Here is a 17,603-nt window from a genome sequence, read left to right as displayed (position 1 = left end):
CGCTCCTAACCCTCCACCGCTTTGCGCCTTTCTGCGGTCTCCTCGGGTTCTGGCGCGGCCCTGCGGGCCAGCTTGAAGGCTGCTCTTCACCAATCCCCTGCCGGACAGTGGCGGGGGAGGCAATGGCTCGTTCCATGCGCGTGCTTCGGCAGGGGGGGGGGGGAGATAAGGGGGACGCGCTGCGCTGCTATTCCCCCCCCACCTCCTCACAGCTTTTATGACGTCAGCGAGCCATGCGGTAAAGCCACGCAGCTCCTGACGTGCCGCCCCTCCCCCCAGGGGACTGCTGCAGTTGGAGGGTCGCGGCCTTTATTGGCCATGCCCGCTAGTTCAGGGGGACCCCAGGGGCTGGCTTGGTCGGGCATGCCGGCAGGAGGGTTACCAGCGCGGCGGAGAGAGGAGGCAGCGCCAGCCCGGGGTTGGGGGCCGTGCACTGAGCCGGCCAAAGAGTCGCCTTGGAGCTACCAAGGCTGAAGCTGCTGCTAGCCCGGCACGTCCCCGTGCAACGTGAGCAATACCACCACACACAGGGGCGCGCGCACGTAGGCCCGCCCTCGTTCGCGTACAAGCTGGAGGGGCACCGGGGGTCCTCCGGGACCCTTGGTATGAAGCGTAAGGTTGAGAAGAGGAAACGGTGGGCGCCCCAGACGAGGAATTTGGGGCTAGCTGTGAAAAAATCTAAGGGGACAGCGGCGGGCGAGGAGGACCAGAGGTGGATCTCGCGCCATAGTGGCTACATCGCGTTCACAGGTAGGGGCGAGAGCGAAGGGCTGCTGCCGCCGCGCCCCTTCCAACTCCCTCGGCACACGGCGGTCGGCCACCTCCGCGGGAGCGTGCCGAGTGCCGGAGATCGGGGGTGTGAACTCGCCCACAGAGAAGTCTTACGGTGTCCGTTAATTGCGCTGCTGCTTAAATTGCAAACATGGCGACCTACAGGGGAATTTCAGGTAAGGGCTATGGGGGGGCAAGAGAATGGATCGTGCCCGCTGCTTCCCCGTGCCTCACTCGAGCTATAGTGGCATTGTGACGTATCTTCCAGAGAGGTTCTCGCCGCCTCCTGCCCCAGCCTGCGGATGCATTTCGACGTCACAGATGATGGGCTGGAGAGGCATTATGATGTCACAGCTGCAGTTGAGGGGATTACCGCACCGGCACAGACCAGCAATGTTGTCTCCTGTCCAGGAGGGTTACGTTTATTCGTAGCTGCTAAAACCGATCCACAGTCAACTACCAAGGTTTTCTGCGCCAAACTTTACTTCATTTTGGTCTGTGCTCTATGAAAGCATAGTGATGGCCATTAAGTCATTTGTGGTTCACCAGCTTCGGGTTTATCACTATCCTAGGGCACCAAAGTATTTTCTTCTAACTTGTATCAATGGGGAAAATGCTTAGTATTTACTATGTATTGCATAGAACCCAACCTGTGTTGTATACACATGAAGAGACTGACTGGTATCTATAGGGCTCTTAGTGACTTGTATTGCTTTTAGGGTTTTAGCAGTTAGGGCAGCGGGTAACCCTACCGCAGAGGGACAACATTGATGGGACTGTGTGTGTGTGATAAATGCCTCCCTGCAGCTCTGTGACATCAGTGCCTCCAGCTCCTGTGATGCCATAATGCCTCCTCCTCCCTGGGAGAAGCAGCAAACTCCTCTGGGAGATATATGATGTAACAATGCCACTGGAGCTCGAGGGGCACAGGGCAGCAGTGAGCACAAATGGGTTCCTCTCGCCCACTGTATGGCACAACCACCCCCCCCCCCCCCCCCCAAACTTCTGTGGGTTGTCATATTTGCAATTTAAAGAGCAGTGCAAGTAATGGCCATCATAAGGCTTTTCTCTAGGCATCCTCCCATTCTCCCATCTCTGGCACTATTATCCCCATCCCCCACAAAACTTCTCACATGACGTTGTCCCACTTTGTCAGGATCTGGCACAATATTTTTAAGGATAAGAGTTATATATCCTGACAGTTTCCCAGACTTTCAGTACTTACGGAGTCCCCTCAAAACTTCATTCTTATCCTTCCTGTATATAACACAAGCTCAAAAGGTATTGTGGCATTTTTAGAAGTCAATAAAGACTTCTATACTTAGAAATACGAATAAGACATGGAAGTGAAAGGTTTCCATGTTAAAATCATACAGGCCGATTTCAATATAAAGTGCGGGAGAGCCAGCGCTCTGTGTTGAGCGCCACCTCTCCTGGGCGGGTGATTCTCTATTTAAATCCGGGCCTGCGCTAGTGAGGCGCCAGGGACAATAGCGCGTCCCTAGCGCTTCCTTATGAGCGGAAGCGGCGGCTGTGAGCTGGTCCCACAAGCAATGCTTAATTTTGCTGGCATGTGTTTTCAAACTCTCTGACAGCCACAGGTTCGGAAAATAGACGCCGGCAAAATTGAACGTCTGTTTTCGACCCTGCGGACTAGCGGACAGATTTTTTTTTAAAGATTTTTTAAAAATTTTTGGGACCTCCGACTAAATATCGCTATGATATTAAGTTGGAGGATGTACAGAAAAGCAGTTTTTTCTGCTTTTCTGTACACTTTCCCAGTGCTGTCTGATTAACTCCTGCCTTTGGGCAGGTGTTAATTTCTGAGAGTAAAATGTGCGGCTTGGCCGTACATTTTACTTTCAGTATCCCGGGCGACTAACCAATAGGTTCATCAACATGCATTTGCGTGTGATGAGCGCTATTTTCGCGAGTTTGGTCGCGCTTTTTCAAGGCGCTATTACCCATTACAGTATAAGGAGTAATAGACGCGAGCTAAACTGTGCGCACTCTACTGAATCGGCCTAATAGGTTAGTTCTCCTGAATTGGAGTGGTGCCTTTTTGAAATTCATTCTTAGATATTTCAATGAAAAAAAATTAAGTTAAAACAAATACATTGCTTGTTAATTTCTGGCCAAGTTTATTTGCTGCAGTTTCTTGTTGGAAGAGTGGACCCTGTAACAGACACAATGTATTTTGAAACACTGTGTTTTTATTGAAACATCAATGAATGAATATCAGAAAGGCACTACTCCAATTCAGGAGAACTAACCTAACTATGATCTTAATATGGAAACCTTTCACTTTCATGTCTTCTACGTCTAAAGGAGTAAGAAAGTCTTCCCCCCACTTGATGTTTATTAAATGAGAAGCAATACAAAGCCATAAAGTCAACAAGCTCATGAGAAAAACTCCTTAAAATCCAAACTTGTACCCCGCATAACATCTCACAAGTTTTACAAATTACATTGCATACACATCCCATTCAAACCAAGAAAACATACACACACACCAAAGGAAGGCAAGGCAGCCTATTATCCATGACAGGTAAAAATAGTCCCGGAAATTCAAATACCTACTTCCCTTTCAGGACGGTTTCCCAAAGCGGAAAATAGCCTCTCTGAGACATGATGGCCCTTCTCCCAAGCACTTCCTGTTTCCTTAACCTCTCCAAAGTTGCGTGGCACAGCATCAAAGTTTCCCACTTCAAAAGAAAAGTACATCCAAGGTGTTCCAATGTAACTGAATTAACTTCCTGGCCATCTCTGTAGAAAAAGCAATAAACGTTTTTCCCCCACTAGGCAATATATCATTTCGTTGAAATAAATGAAGATCTATCAGTTTACCACTCCAGGGGATAGAATTTTGTAAAATCTTTTCCAGAAATCTTTGTATCTGCCCCCAGAAACTTCGTAATATATGACAGTCAGTGAACATAGGACATAGATCCCCAGTATTAATGACACTTTAAACACATAGGAGATTCCCATAAATGCACCTGTGTTCCTTTTAGTCGCGTGACATATACTCTATGTAACAATTTAAACTATATTTCCCTGAGCTAAGCAGGCAGTAGATATCGATAGGTAACAAATGCTTCCATAATATCTGCGTCTTCCAGCGCAATTCCCAAGTCTGTGGTCCAATAATTAGCTAGTGAGGCTTAAGACAGACAGCAAAGAATGGTCCTTTAAATGTTGGACCCATATACCCACCCTATTGAATTTAGGTGTGGTATCAAAAAAAGAATCTTCAGCCTCTGTAAACATAATAGAATTTAACTCCCTATGACTGATTTGCACAGTGTAATGACGTGCTTGTAAATAGGCATGAAAATGAGTTCTAGGTATGTCCCATTGTTCATTTACCTGCTGCAAAGAATATAATCCCTTCGACGCAATATCTACCAATTGCCCTAAGATAAAGAGCCCCTTCTCTGCCCATTGATAAAATACCGACACAGCTAAACCCACCAGAAAATCCTTATTACCCACAAAAGATTAAAAAAAAAAAAAAAAAAGAGACCTGCCAGGACCTCTGATCTCTTCTACTCCCACGCTTTCCTAAAAACAGATACCCAAACAGAGAGGTGGCAAGTGTGCAACGTTTCAGTGGAATAGTGCAACAGGTTATGAGGTTTACACCATTCGATCAGAAGGTCCTCAAAGTCATATTTATTGTGCCCACCAATCTTGGTTGTACAGTAACAAACAAGCAGCATTATAGATACACAAATCAGGGACACCCAAACCTCCCTTCTTTTTCACACCCATTAAAACACATTCAATCTAATTTGAGCATGCCAGTTTTCCCCAAATAAACTCAGAGATTATAGATCTAGACATGGAAATGTCTGCATTGCACACCCAAAATGGAAACATCTGCAAATTATATAAAATTTTAAGTAGAATGATCCTTTTAATTATTGCACAGCGACCTATCACGTTAATGGGAAAGGACATCCAGTTACGTAGGAGGAGTTTAATTTTATGCAAAACATTTATAACATTCAGGGCATACATATCCTTAGCAGAGTGAGCCAGCCAAATAAGAGGATATTTTAATGCTCCCACATTCCATTTTAGTGCAAATTCTCCTCTCTTCTCCTTTGTTTTTTTTTTTTTTTTTTTTACCAACTCAGGGTGAACTGGAAATGCCTCAGACTTATTATAATTCATTTTCAAACCAGAGAACACACCAAACAAATTGATAGTGTGAATAATATCCTGGATACTATCCCTGGGCTTACCCACATAAACTGAGTTTATTTGCAGATGATATGCTGCTTTAAGTTGTTTAGATTTATAAGAGATGCCCTGAAAGGAAGGGAGACCTCGTAGCTTAATCACCAAGGGCTCTAAAGCTAGGGCGTATAATGGCGGAGAAAGGGGACAGCCTTGCCTGGTTCCTCTCTGCAGGACAAAACTTTGGGATAACACCTCATTAACCACAATCTGTGCCATTGGCTGAGAATATAATAGTTGCACCCAACTGAAAAATTGACCCCCATAATTATATTTTGTAAGGCGGCACCAAAGATTTAGCCATTCCACCTGGTAAAAGGCTATCTCGGCCCCTCCCAGCTATGATAGCTAATAAGGCCTTCAACAAATTAGTAGAGGCGTGTCTTCCCTTAATAAACTCAGTTTGGTCAGGAGTAACCAAGGTGGGGATCACCATATTGAGCCTATGAGCAAGAACAGAGACTAAGAGTTTAATATCCTGATTAAGAAGTGAAATAGGCCTATAAGACTCGGGATAAAGTGGGTTCTTGCCCGGTTTCTGTAGTAGCACAATGGTGGCCAAATTATGCCCCTTTCAAAAGAGCCAGTAGCTAGAGCAGCATATCTTTCCGCGGACTAAGAATCTTATCCTTTTAATAACATAAAATTCAGCTCTGAAGCCATCAGGCGCTGGAGCTTTTCCCAACTGCAAAGAAACAATGACTTCCCTAATTTCCGCTTCTTTAATAGGCAGTTCTAAGAAATGCCTCTGTTCTTGGGAAAGTTTTGGCAAGGCTATATATCCTGGAAAAAGTCCTGCAACCCCTCATTCATAAAGTATTAGAGAAGTAAAGCTTCTGAAAGTATTGTTCAAACACCTTAACCACCTGGGTGGTACCTCTATGGACTACATATTGGGATAGCAGCTGATTAACAAATACTTTCTTCCTGTTCTTGAGTAAATTAGCAAGGAGTTTTCCAGATTTATTTCCCCACTGGAACAATTTATATTGAAAAAAGAGCAAATTTTGCTTGGCCTTAAGTTCAACAAAGAATCCAACTCCCTATGCACCGCTGAAATTTGTAATTTAAGATCGGTAGTAAAGTGTTCCACATGTAATCGTTAAAGTTCTACTAACTTCTGGGGTTTTTTTTGGGTTTTTTTTTGCGTGCTCACGGCGCTTACCCACTTGATAAGCAATAATTTGCTTTCCTCTCCCCCCGCCCAAAACTGCCTTAGCAGTGTTCCAATAGGTAATAGGAGATATCCCCTGAGTAAGGTTGAGCCTTTGATACTCTTCCCATTGCTCCATAAAAAACTTAGGAAACCCCTCCTCATAATATAGGAGGGCAGATATTTTCCATCTGGGTATTCTTTTCCTTTCCAGAGAAAAGGCCATTTGGTGACAACCAACAAATGATCTGTAGGTGGCGTATCAATAATGCACCCTATATCAAACCATGACTCTGGCAAAAGAATGTAGTCTATTCTAGAGTAAACATTATGGACATAGGAAAAATAAGTAAAGTCTTGTTCATCAATATGAGAGAGATGCCTCACATCAACCAAGTGGAGCTCCAGACATAAAAAACTGACACCCATATCTTTTTGGGGTTTGTTTGGTTTTTTTTGGCGTTTTGGGTGGCTTAAAATCCACAAGGGGATTATTAGTGACATTAAAATCCCCCCTCCCTAGAAAAAAGACACAGCCCTCCCAAGCAAGCAGAGTAGTGACCAAGCTAGCAAAAGACTTGAGAGTACTGATTAGGAGCATAAATATTGGAAAAGAGGACCTTCACCCTGAATAAAGTACCTGCAACCAAAATAAATCTGCCCTCTGGGTCTTTAAATTGTCATTCAAAATCAGAGGGTAGGCATTTATTAATCAGTATCGCCACTCTCTGTCTTTTTGAAATAGAGGCATAGAAACATTGGCCAACCCATTCCCTCCGAAGTTTTAGCATGTTCTGCATCATCGAGATCCTTTTCTTGAAGAAAAGTTACCTCTGTTTTTTGTTTCTTTAATTCCACCAGCACCTTTTTCCTTTTAACTGGTGAGTGAAGCCCGTCAACATTAAGGGAAGTTATAGTGACTATTGTCATGATTGATTAATTAAAGAATAAAAACATCAGCAAATGCAGCAAAACACAAGTATCTATATAATCCAGGGGGGCCCTCCCAGCTAAACATAGCCTTAGGCTAGAAGTCTTTATTGACTTCTAAAAACACCCCAATACCTTTTGAGCTTGAGTTATGTGAAGTTTTGAGGGGACTCAAAGTGCTGAAAGTTTGGGAAACTGTGTGTGGTAACAGGAGCTAAGATCAGAGCTAAGGAGCAGCAAAAAAAAACCCAATGAACTTGCATCAATGGCAGGGAATGTGTTGGGAGATGTGTTTTTGTTGTATTTATTTTTTATTTGTGCACTGATTGCCAGGTACTTAAGTGAGAAGAGCTAACTTTCAATTTGAGACTTCCACAAATGGCAGCACCTTGCAGTCCAAATTTCCATTGAGGGGAGCAGGGGTATTTGATTAGAGGTAGGCCAGTGAATAGGTAGGTTTTGACACTGAAGGCTCATAGAAAAGTTGTTACAGGGATGCATGAATATTTATTTGAAAAATTTATAGTCTGCGTGATCCAAAGTGCTCAGTGGATTACAATAAAACATACATATTCAAAAACAATAAACTAAAATTAAACAGGTTTTTTACATAATAAAATCATAAGATTTGAAGTAAAATTTACGAAAAAAAAAATACTGAACTAGCCATAGCAAAAGCCACTACTAATGAGATATTAAACTGCTAAATGCTTGTGAAAAATAAAAAGGCTTTAATTGCTTCCTGAAGGTGGAATAACAGGTAATTAAGTGAATTTCACTGGGTAAATTGTTGAAAGGACTGGACTGGACCTGTGATATAGAATGTTCTCTCTTGTCTCATCTAGCCTTACCAGCTGAGCTGAGGGAAGAATGTCTAATAAATTCTGACCTGCTGATCTTAGAGCTCTTGAAGGCTGGTATATTTTCAGAAGGTTACTTTCACCCAGTGGTGTGTTATGTCTAAGCTCGGTGGACTAATGTAACAATTTTAAACTGTATCCTCCAGTGTAGTGGGAGCCAGTGTAGTGTAAACAGAGCAGGAGTGATGTGATCATAAAGACTAGCTCCTGTTATTAGACACTTCAGCATATGGGCTAGAAGGCCTACATACAAAGCATTGCAGTATTCAAGTTTTGATAATACCAACGATTAAATTATAGTCCTGAAGTCATGCATAGTTTAGATATGGTTTAAATGGCGAAGTACCCGGAGTTGTTTGCATGCACTTGTTGCTAAATGTTTTATTTGATCTTTGGGTGATGAATCTGATTCAAGCTGTGAAATCTGTAATATGTGATCTTCTAATTTGAAAGAGGCTGGATACTCTGGGTTTGGGAACCTAGTGAGAATTATGTTCATTTTGTTTACATTTAAGTCTATTTGTTATCAAATATTCATTTCTGGACTGCTCTCAAACAATTACTGACACAGTCAAAGGCATCAGTTATTGATGATGTGACTGGTACAAAAAAAACTGTATGCCATCTGTGTACAGTCTGTGGCTCACTCTAATATTGGCAAGTAGGCTACAGATTGGATGCATATAAATGTTAAATAACAGTGCAGAAAGCACTGAACCTTGCAGAACTTCGGTGGTAATTGGACAACAATCTGATATATTTCACCAATTTCAACGTGGACCGAACAGTTTGTAAGAGAGAATGTGAACCAAGTTAGTACACCACTGGTAATGCCAATCTCCTGTAGCCGTGGGTAATAGCAGTTGGTGATTTATAGTGTCAGATGTGACTGAGATGACCAGTAGAACCAAAATATATCTGGTGGGCATCTCAAAGCTGCGCTTGGGGAAAAAAAATAATCCACAGTAGCAAAGTTTCACTACTGTGCTTTGAACAAAATTTGTCTAAGAATGACAGGACAGCTTTAAAAACACTCAGTGACCTACCTGGGATTTCAGCTGTACTGAATTGGCCTATTTCCTCGTGGGAGATGATAAAAAGGGATTATAGATGGAGGTGGGGGGGCCTCAAAGGCATCCACAGCCCATGAAAAGTGAGGGCCAGGAGTCACAAAGCACTCTGCAATAGAAATTTGAATGAGCTTGGATGAATGGTTCAAAAGTTCCCCCCGCCTCTCGAGTAATTTTTGTGCTGTACGTATTCATTTTATATAGTAAATTAGTGGAAGCACCTTCACAACAAGGAGGGAAAGAGCACCTTTTGTTTTGAGAAATAGGGTGAGTTCGGGCCCTGTGACTTGGGTAACCAGACAGGGTGAGGCAGCAATTTTTTTTTTTTTTTTTTTTTTTAATGGAGAAAACAATGGCTCTCAGCCTGCTTGTTATAGATATATGGGCTATTGCAAATAAGGTTTTTTGGGTTTTTTTTGTTTGTTTTTGCAAGCATGGGGCACATTTAAAACTAATCGGAGAAAGTTCTTTTTTACCCAACGCACAATTAGACTCTGGAATTTGTTGCCAGAGGATGTGGTTCGTGCAGTTAGTATAGCTGTGTTTAAAAAAGGATTGGATAAGTTCTTGGAGGAGAATCCATTACCTGCTATTAAGTTCACATAGAGAATAGCCACTGCCATTAGCAATGGTAACATGGAATAGACTTAGCTTTTGGGTACTTGCCAGGTTCTTATGGCCTGGATTGGCCACTGTTGGAAACAGGATGCTGGGCTTGATGGACCCTTGGTCTGACCCAGTATGGCATTTTCTTATGTTCTTATGTAACACAGTCCTAAGGCTGTAACCTTATTTTATGAGTGGGGGGGGGGGGAGGTGTGGGGAGAGGGCTGGTGTTTGTAGGCTGGAAGCATGCATCTAGCATCATCTCAAGAGACTGAAGGAGCAGATTGAAGATATAAGAGGCAGATAGGCTGATGCAGTAAGAATCGTGTAAAAACGTGCGACCAAACTGGGTGCCTTTTTTTTTTTTTTTTACGCAGGCATAGCCACTTCTCCTGGGTGCCCGATGCTATATTTAAATAAGCTGGTGCGTTAAAAGGGACGCACTAGGGAGAAATTGTGCGTCCCTAGCGCTCAAATGCATCGGGTGCCCAGGAGACATGGCTGTGGGCTTACATATTGTTACAGGCGCTCAAGAAAGAATTAATGGATTGATTTAAAAAAAAAAAAAAAAAAAATCTTTTCTGGACGTACAATATGCATGCACAATAGCAAGGGCCAAATCGGCCTTGAGTATGTATGTTGTGCATCCAGAAATTGTTGTTTTGTAATCGATCCATTTCATTAATTCTTCTTTATTGTTGTTCACCAAAAGCAGGAGATTTTTAGAATTTTTTTTTTTTTTCATTAAGCCCATGACTCGCAGAATAACTTAAATGCCAACTCTGGGGCTGGCGATACATTTTCCACGTTAAGAGGTGTGCATTGAGTTCCTGGGGATAATTCCACGTAGATGAGGCTGTCAGCTTTGCAGTTGTTTGGGTGCAGGTTTTGAATGTGCTAATCCCCATATTGCATCGGGTCTTAGGCTTACGCGTCTAATCGCTCGTTGACCTGTGCGCTGGGCCGGGCACACTTTATTGCATCGTCCCCCAGGGAGGAAAGAGGTAGTAGTCTGTATTTAAGCAAAAACAACAATGGGGAGAGGGAAAAGCAGAAAAGGGGGATGGGGAAGGTAAATGGTATATCTGTGATCCAGAGGAAGGAAGGATATGCCCAAGCATGCAGCCAGAAGATAGACAAGTCCTGCTGATCAGGCTGATGGGAGTCTGGTTACTGCTTTTGAGTTGTTAGTAAGAAAGCATGTCTTGGAACAATAGGTTAGCACAGCAGCCAACCTGCTGGGGGAGATGAGACACTTCAGAGGAGAAAGTACCGGTATATGGCATGGCATACACAAGTTAATGGGGGTTTTTTTAGGTAGTGAGGAAAGACTTCTACTCTAAGAGTGGGATAAGTGGCCATGTGTAGGCATTGCGGGTACCAGAGAATGAAGATGCTTTTTTTTTTTGAAGCTGACAGGGATCAAGTTTAAAAAAAAAAAAAAAAAAAAAAAAAAAGGGAGGCAACACTCTTGACCCCTGTGGGGAATCCGGCGGTTTGTGTGTACGTGTGCGCTCTGTGCCATCCCCTTCAAAGCTGCTTCCCTTCTAACCTGTCGTGCGTGCTATAGAGGTAGACTCTCTGGACTTTTGGCCCCTTTGTTACCGGAGGAGTCTGTGAAAACATTAGAATGGTTCTTCTCAGCCTTTTTTTTTTTTTTTTTTTCGTAGCACACTTTCAAGCTTTTTGCTCAGTCCTCATTTATTTATTTATTTTTAATTTTTATATGCTGACATTCTTACATCCGATGTAAATCATACCGGTTTACATTAAACAGAATAGCAGGAAATAAATTTCCATAGTCTAATACAATGAACATTTCTAATTAAAATTGTTAACAAGTGAAAAGAAAAGGTAAAGAATTGGAATAAAGGTTAAATAACAGAAAAATATAAAAGATTTTTTTTAAAAGCACAAGGGTTGCACGAAGGGGTGCACAAAGGGGACATGTTCAGTTCTTGCGGGGGCCCAGGATGGAGGGTGGCCTCCCCGCTGGCCGGCGCCTGATGGTGAGGCGCTCTTCAACCGTCGCCGGGGCTCCCAGTGACGTCAGGGGGGGGGCGTGGTCATAGCAAACCATACCAAATTTTGCACGATTTCTCACCCTCCCTCCCCACCTTCCACTGGCACTTTTTATCTATGTAAACTCTGCAGGCTTCAGTCTGACATCTGAACTGCGGAACCAGCTTACTCCTATGAGATTAGAGGGCCCCCCTGTATTCAAACATCAGATTGAAGCTGGCAGAGATGGCAGACACAAGTAAGAAGTGCTGCTCTCCTGCCAGTGGGAAGGAGGGAGGGAGGGTGAGGTTACCAGAGTTGTTCTGGTGGGTGAAGCTGGGACATGTGTTCTCTGTAGTTCCAGTAGTAAGTAAGCAGTTCATGTTGGTAGTATGGGGGAAGCCTGGTGGACAGTGCCCTGGAAAATGGTAATCTACTCTCAAAATATACCTAAAAGCACATTTTTTTGTTACCACAAAATGTTTTTAGACCCAATTCAAAAGCTTCTGTGTTGGTGGGCATATTTTCATTACAAGAGAATTAATTATACAGTAGAAAAAAGTTAAAAAAGGTAACTTTTTCTACAGGGTACATTTTATACTTGGGTAGAATTTAAAGAGTGGCTCCATTTGGACTTTTTTTTCCATCCACCTTTCTTTGCATTCTTGAAAGCTGAGAGATGATACGGTATGCAGAGCTGGAGTGCAGGAAGCCATTGGTAGAACCCAGACTATGCTGGATGGGTTTTTCTTAAGCACCAAAAGTCTGATTAAGTAAAAAATCTATAAGGCACTGCAGTGGACTAAGGATTTTGGGCTGCATAGAGGGGTTCAGGCATGGGGGCAAGCTATTGAGGAAGAATGGAATTTGATTTGGATGGAATTGTGGAAATGTTCCCGCTGCTTGGGCGTTGTTGAGCAGTGGCATAAAATTACGTGGCGGGCTTATTTCGTACCCTCTTGTTTGGGTGCTGTGAACAGTGCCAAGCACTGGAGGGCCTGTGGACAACTCCTCTTTTATTTGGCCATCCAGTTATCAGGCATTTCTGTGCTGATATTGGTAAACCAATTTCTTCTATTCTTGATCTGATGGTACCGGATAATCCCAGAGTTCATATATTTTATTGGCCTCTTGATCTCTGGCAGGGGAAGCATTTCTAAGCTGCTAGCTGTAGGGAGAAGAGTGCTTCTTCGAGTTTGGTGTACAATTGCCTCTCCTGCAGTTGAAGAATGGTCTAAAAATGTGAGTGCTTGGATTGAACTTGAACTTCTCTCAGTGAGAGTTAGAGGGAAGTAGGAGATGGTTTAGAAAGTCTGGTGACCTGTGATTTCTCTTCTTTGCCCCCAAAATTAGTAGAGCTGTGTTATAGTGCTCGAACCTTATGTCTTCGTTGTTTATAGATTCACTGTAGCTAAACTCTTACTCTCCGCTGTCACTTAAGTAGGATATTGAGGGAGGGAGGGCCTGGGAAGGGGGTTGGGGCGAGTAAAAAAAAAAAAAAAAGAGACAAGCAATGATGCTGTCTAGTTTTAGGCCTGAATTTCTAGTTTTCTGCTTGGTATCTCTGACTGTTATCCGTAGGGTTACAAAGGGTGCACCTATACCTTTTTGGATGCTTGGCACGTTTAAACTCGTTCATGCAGCCTAGCCCATGGGCAAATGCAGTGCTGAAAATGTACCACCGAGTGCGGTCTCTGTGCTCCGGACAGGAAGGCTTGCTTGATGGTCCTGCTCAGAAGCAGGCCCACCTAAGTGGAAACCAGAGAGAGAGGGCTTGCTCCCCGTGGAGTTACGAGAGATGGAGAATGGACAAGCTTTTAAATCTAAGCTGAAAACTTGATTCTTCGGACAGGCACATCTGTGAATGCGGCCTGCCATTTGGACTCTTTGATTTCATTTTTATCTCTGCTGCCAAGTTTGCAGTACTTATGTGTTTTTGTTACCCGCCTAGGGCCGCGATATATAAATACTGTAACTATGTAAATAATAAGCTTGTTGCATATTAAATAATAAAATTAGCAAACAAACGTAAATTTTATATGGGAGACCTGTTCAAGTCAGGGGGCTTTGAACTGTGTCCCAGGATATTTCAAACTGTTGAGTGTAATATGCTCTATCAGCCAATAAGTTTCCAACCTTTGGAGTCCTTGGTTTGCTTTTCTGGTTCAACATGTCTGTCTTTTTCTCATTTACTGCTCTTCTTCTCTATCTTTGTTTTTTTTTGTTTGTTTTTTGTTGTTTTTCCTTCTCTCTGTAGTGTATTTTCTTCTTTGTCTCTTCACTTCAGAGTGGATATTTTAATACTTTCTCCTCCTTCACTCATTCTGCTCTTTCCTTATTCTTCCTCCTTCATTTCTCATTCCATCTCTTTCATTATATCCCAGGATTCCCCCACCCACAAATCCAAGGTCGTCTCTCTCTCTCTCTCACTCCCATATCTCCCCTTTCTCTCACCATCCAATATCTGGTCCTCCTTCCCTCTCCCTTTTCCCTATTCACTGTTTTTTTTTCTTTTTTTCTCCTGCCCCCTTCCATCCCTGCCCCTCTTCTTCTATTCTAGCTCCTCCTTTCTCTCATATTCTTGATTCATTTCTCCATCTAACCAGGACCTGGTTCTCTCTTTCTCTATCCTGGGTCCTGTATCCCTCTCTCTAACCCTGCCCCTTATCTAGCGTCCTTTCTCTCTTCTCCCTAAGTACCTGGTTCTCCCCCTTCTCCCACATACCTGATCCTTTTTATCTCTCCCTCCCTGCTTATTCCCTCCACTCATATGGCCTAGCTTGACCTTCCAATTTTCTCCCCATCCCCCAAGCAGTCAGATTTCTCCCTTCATCCCCTTGCAGCATTTAACCCTCTTCTCTTTCCTTCCCACAAACCATTCTCACCTGACTGGAGCTCTGGGTGGCTCTCTCCTTTGCTGTCAGCTAAGTTTAAGTCCCTGCAGCACAGACATCAAAGGCCTGGGACATTGACTGTCTAAGTAGAGCACAGCAGAAAACAGTTCTGTACACCAGTCAGCAGGAAGGGCACTGTCCAGTAGTCAGATCACGAGCCCAGGGAGGAGGATTATCTTGGGGCTGCCAAAACTGGGGCACTAGAAGATCTCTGCAAAGGCTCGTCAGTATGCTCTGGCCTGCTGGTTGAGAAGCACTGCCTTAGACAACCAAAGGTGGGCTGAGATAAGAACATAAGAAATTGTCATGCTGGGTCAGATCAAGGGTCCATCGAGCTCAGCATCCTGTTTCCAACAGTGATTAATCCAGGCTACAAGTTCCTGGCAAGTACCCAAACACGAAGTAGATCCCATGCTACTGATGCCAGTAAAGCAGTGGGTATTCTCTATGACAACTTGCTTAATGGCAGTTAATGGACTTCTAACTTATCCAAACATTTTTTAAACCCAGCTACACTAACTGCACTAACCACATCCCCTGGCAACAAATTCCAGAGTTTAATTGTGCATTGAGTGAGAGAGAATTTTCTCTGATTAGATTAAATGTGCTACTTGCTAACTTCATGGAGTGCCCCCTAGTCCTTCTGTTATCCGAAAGAGTAAATAACTGATTCATTCTAGACCTCTTCATGATCTTGACCTCTATCATATTTCCCCTCATCCGTCTCTTCCCCAAGCTTGAACAGTCCTAACCTCTTTAGCCTTTCCTCATTGGGGAGTTGTTCTATCCCCTTTATAATTTTGGTCGCCCTTCTCTGTACCTTCTCCATCGCAACTATATCTTTTTTGAGATGCGGAGACCATAATTGTACACAGTATTCCAGGTGCGGTTTCTAGTTTAGTTTGATAGTTTATTAGTTTTTTATATACCGTCGGATCAGTAAAACCTTCACAATGGTTTATAATAAAATGAGAGTAAGAAAAATACAATAAATCATTTAGTATTTAAAATCAACTAAATAGATAATTATGAAATAATAAATAATTAAGAGCCATTACAAATAGTAAAAACATAAAATCAAGGCACAGCTACAATATAAAATCGTTAAAAGAAGATAATTGTGGAAAATGTTTCTTAAAAACTAAAAAACAGTAAGTATGAAATCATTTGTTAATATCTGCATATGCACATTTGAAAAGCCATATCTTAAGCTCGGTCTTAAATTTCTTAGTGTCTGCTTGAAGTCTTATCTGGATTGGTAACGTGTTCCAGAGTTTGAGGCTGGCTATTGATACTGCTCGATCTCGCACCTGACTAAGTCGTGCTGACTTTAGTGTTGGAATTGTTAATAAGCCCTTATTTGCTGACTTCGGGTTTCTTTGAGGGATGTGCAGACGTATTGCCGTGTTTAGCCATTCAGTTTTTTCACCATAAATAATGTTGTGTAAAATACAGGCAGTTTTAAATTGTGTGCGTTATGTAATTGGTAACCAGTGTAGCAAAATTTAAAACTGGTGTAATATGGTCGCATTTTTTACTCCCGGTCAACACTCTAGTGGCAGCATTCTGTAATACCTAAAGGGGACGGATTGTGGATTGGGGGAGTCCTAGTAACGGTGAACTGCAGTTATTGATATTAGAGAAGATCAGAGCTTGAAGAACTGTCCTAAAATCATTCATTTCCAGTAATGGTTTTAACCTTCGCAGCGTAAGAAGTTTAAAATAACCGCCCCTCCTTTTAGTAGATATATATTTTTTCAAACTAAGTTCTGAATCTAGGATTATTCCAAGATCTCTCACAAAAATGGACGGTTTTATCTTGATGTTCTCAAAAATAAGTGATGGGATATCATCATTCCTGCATTTTATTTCTAACAGTATTATTTCAGTTTTGTCCATGTTTAAAATTAATTTCATGTGTAAAATAAGTTGTTTTATAGCATATAAGTATACTACAATAATCTCACCATGGAGCGATACAGAGGCATTATGACATTTTCCATTTTATTCACCATCCCCTTCCTAATAATTCCTAACATTCTGTTTGCTTTTTTGACTGCTCTGCACACTGAGCCGACGATTTCAAAGTATTATCCACTATGATGCCTAGATCTTTTTCCTTGTTGGTAACTCCTAATATGGAACCTAATATCGTGTAACTACAGCATGGATTAATTTTCCCTATATGCAATACCTTGCACTTGTCCACATTAAATTTCATCTTCCAGTCTCGCAAGGTCCTCCTACAGTTTATCACAGTGTTATATCATCTGCAAATCTGATTACCTCACTCGTCGTATTCCTTTCCAGATCATTTATATATATATATTGAAAAGCACCGGTCCAAGTTCGGATCCCTGAGGCACTTCGCTGTTTACCCTTTTCCACTGAGAAACTTGACCATTTAATCCTACTCTCTGTTTCCTGTCTTTTTAACCAGTTTGTAATCCACAAAAGGACACCACCTCCTGTCCCATGACTTTTTAGTTTCCTTAGAAGCCTCTCATGAGGGACTTTGTCAAACTCCTTCTGAAAATCCAAATACACCACATCTACCAGTTAACCTTTAGCCACATGTTTATTAACCCCTTCAAAAAAATGAAGATTTGTTAGGCAAGGCTTCCCTTGGGTAAATCCATGCTGACTATGTTCCATTAAACCATGTCTTTCTATATGCTCTATGATTTTGATCTTTAGAATAGTTTCCACTATTTTTCCCGACACTGAAGTCAGGCTCACTGGTCTATAGTTTCCTGGATCACCCCTGGAGCCCAGGAAATTTAATACTTGTTTGTAGATAAAATAGATAAAGGACTCCATTTGCATGTTCATCATTTAGAAGTGAAATAAATCAGTGGATTTTCTGATAAAGCCACCGCTGGTATTTCTTAAAACACCTATTTGGCCTTTCAGATTGAAAAATGCCTGGTTTGCTATCTTCAAGGTGCAGGGTGCTATGGAAGGAGTTTGCACCATTTCACACAGCCAAGAGGAGAGCTTTGGTTCAGTCTGGGCTGCCAACATTTACTCTCTTCGCAAATTAGTTAAGGAATTAATTGTTTCCTCTCATCTG

At 42.4% G+C, this 17,603-nt stretch overlaps 1 protein-coding gene across 7 annotated transcripts in view; it reads left to right on the top strand.

Annotated features, from left to right (window-relative positions):
* The first annotated feature begins 270 nt into the window (after nucleotides 1–270).
* The window catches only part of CDC14B (cell division cycle 14B), a 283,418-nt gene continuing 266,085 nt past the window's right edge, over nucleotides 271–17,603 (top strand). For all 7 annotated transcript variants that reach the window (XR_003858911.1, XM_029617847.1, XM_029617825.1 and 4 more), the window contains exon 1: nucleotides 271–750. Coding sequence is in view for 6 of the 7 variants with exons in the window: in XM_029617847.1 (XP_029473707.1) it covers nucleotides 606–750 (145 nt within the window). In the remaining variant the exon portion in view is untranslated. The remainder of the gene's footprint in view (nucleotides 751–17,603) is intronic.

Source organism: Rhinatrema bivittatum, chromosome 1, assembly GCF_901001135.1.
Source record: "Rhinatrema bivittatum chromosome 1, aRhiBiv1.1, whole genome shotgun sequence".
Lineage (NCBI taxonomy): Eukaryota > Metazoa > Chordata > Amphibia > Gymnophiona > Rhinatrematidae > Rhinatrema > Rhinatrema bivittatum.
The sequence above is the reverse complement of the archived record's forward strand: the minus strand, read 5'-3'. Positions and strand labels throughout refer to the sequence as shown.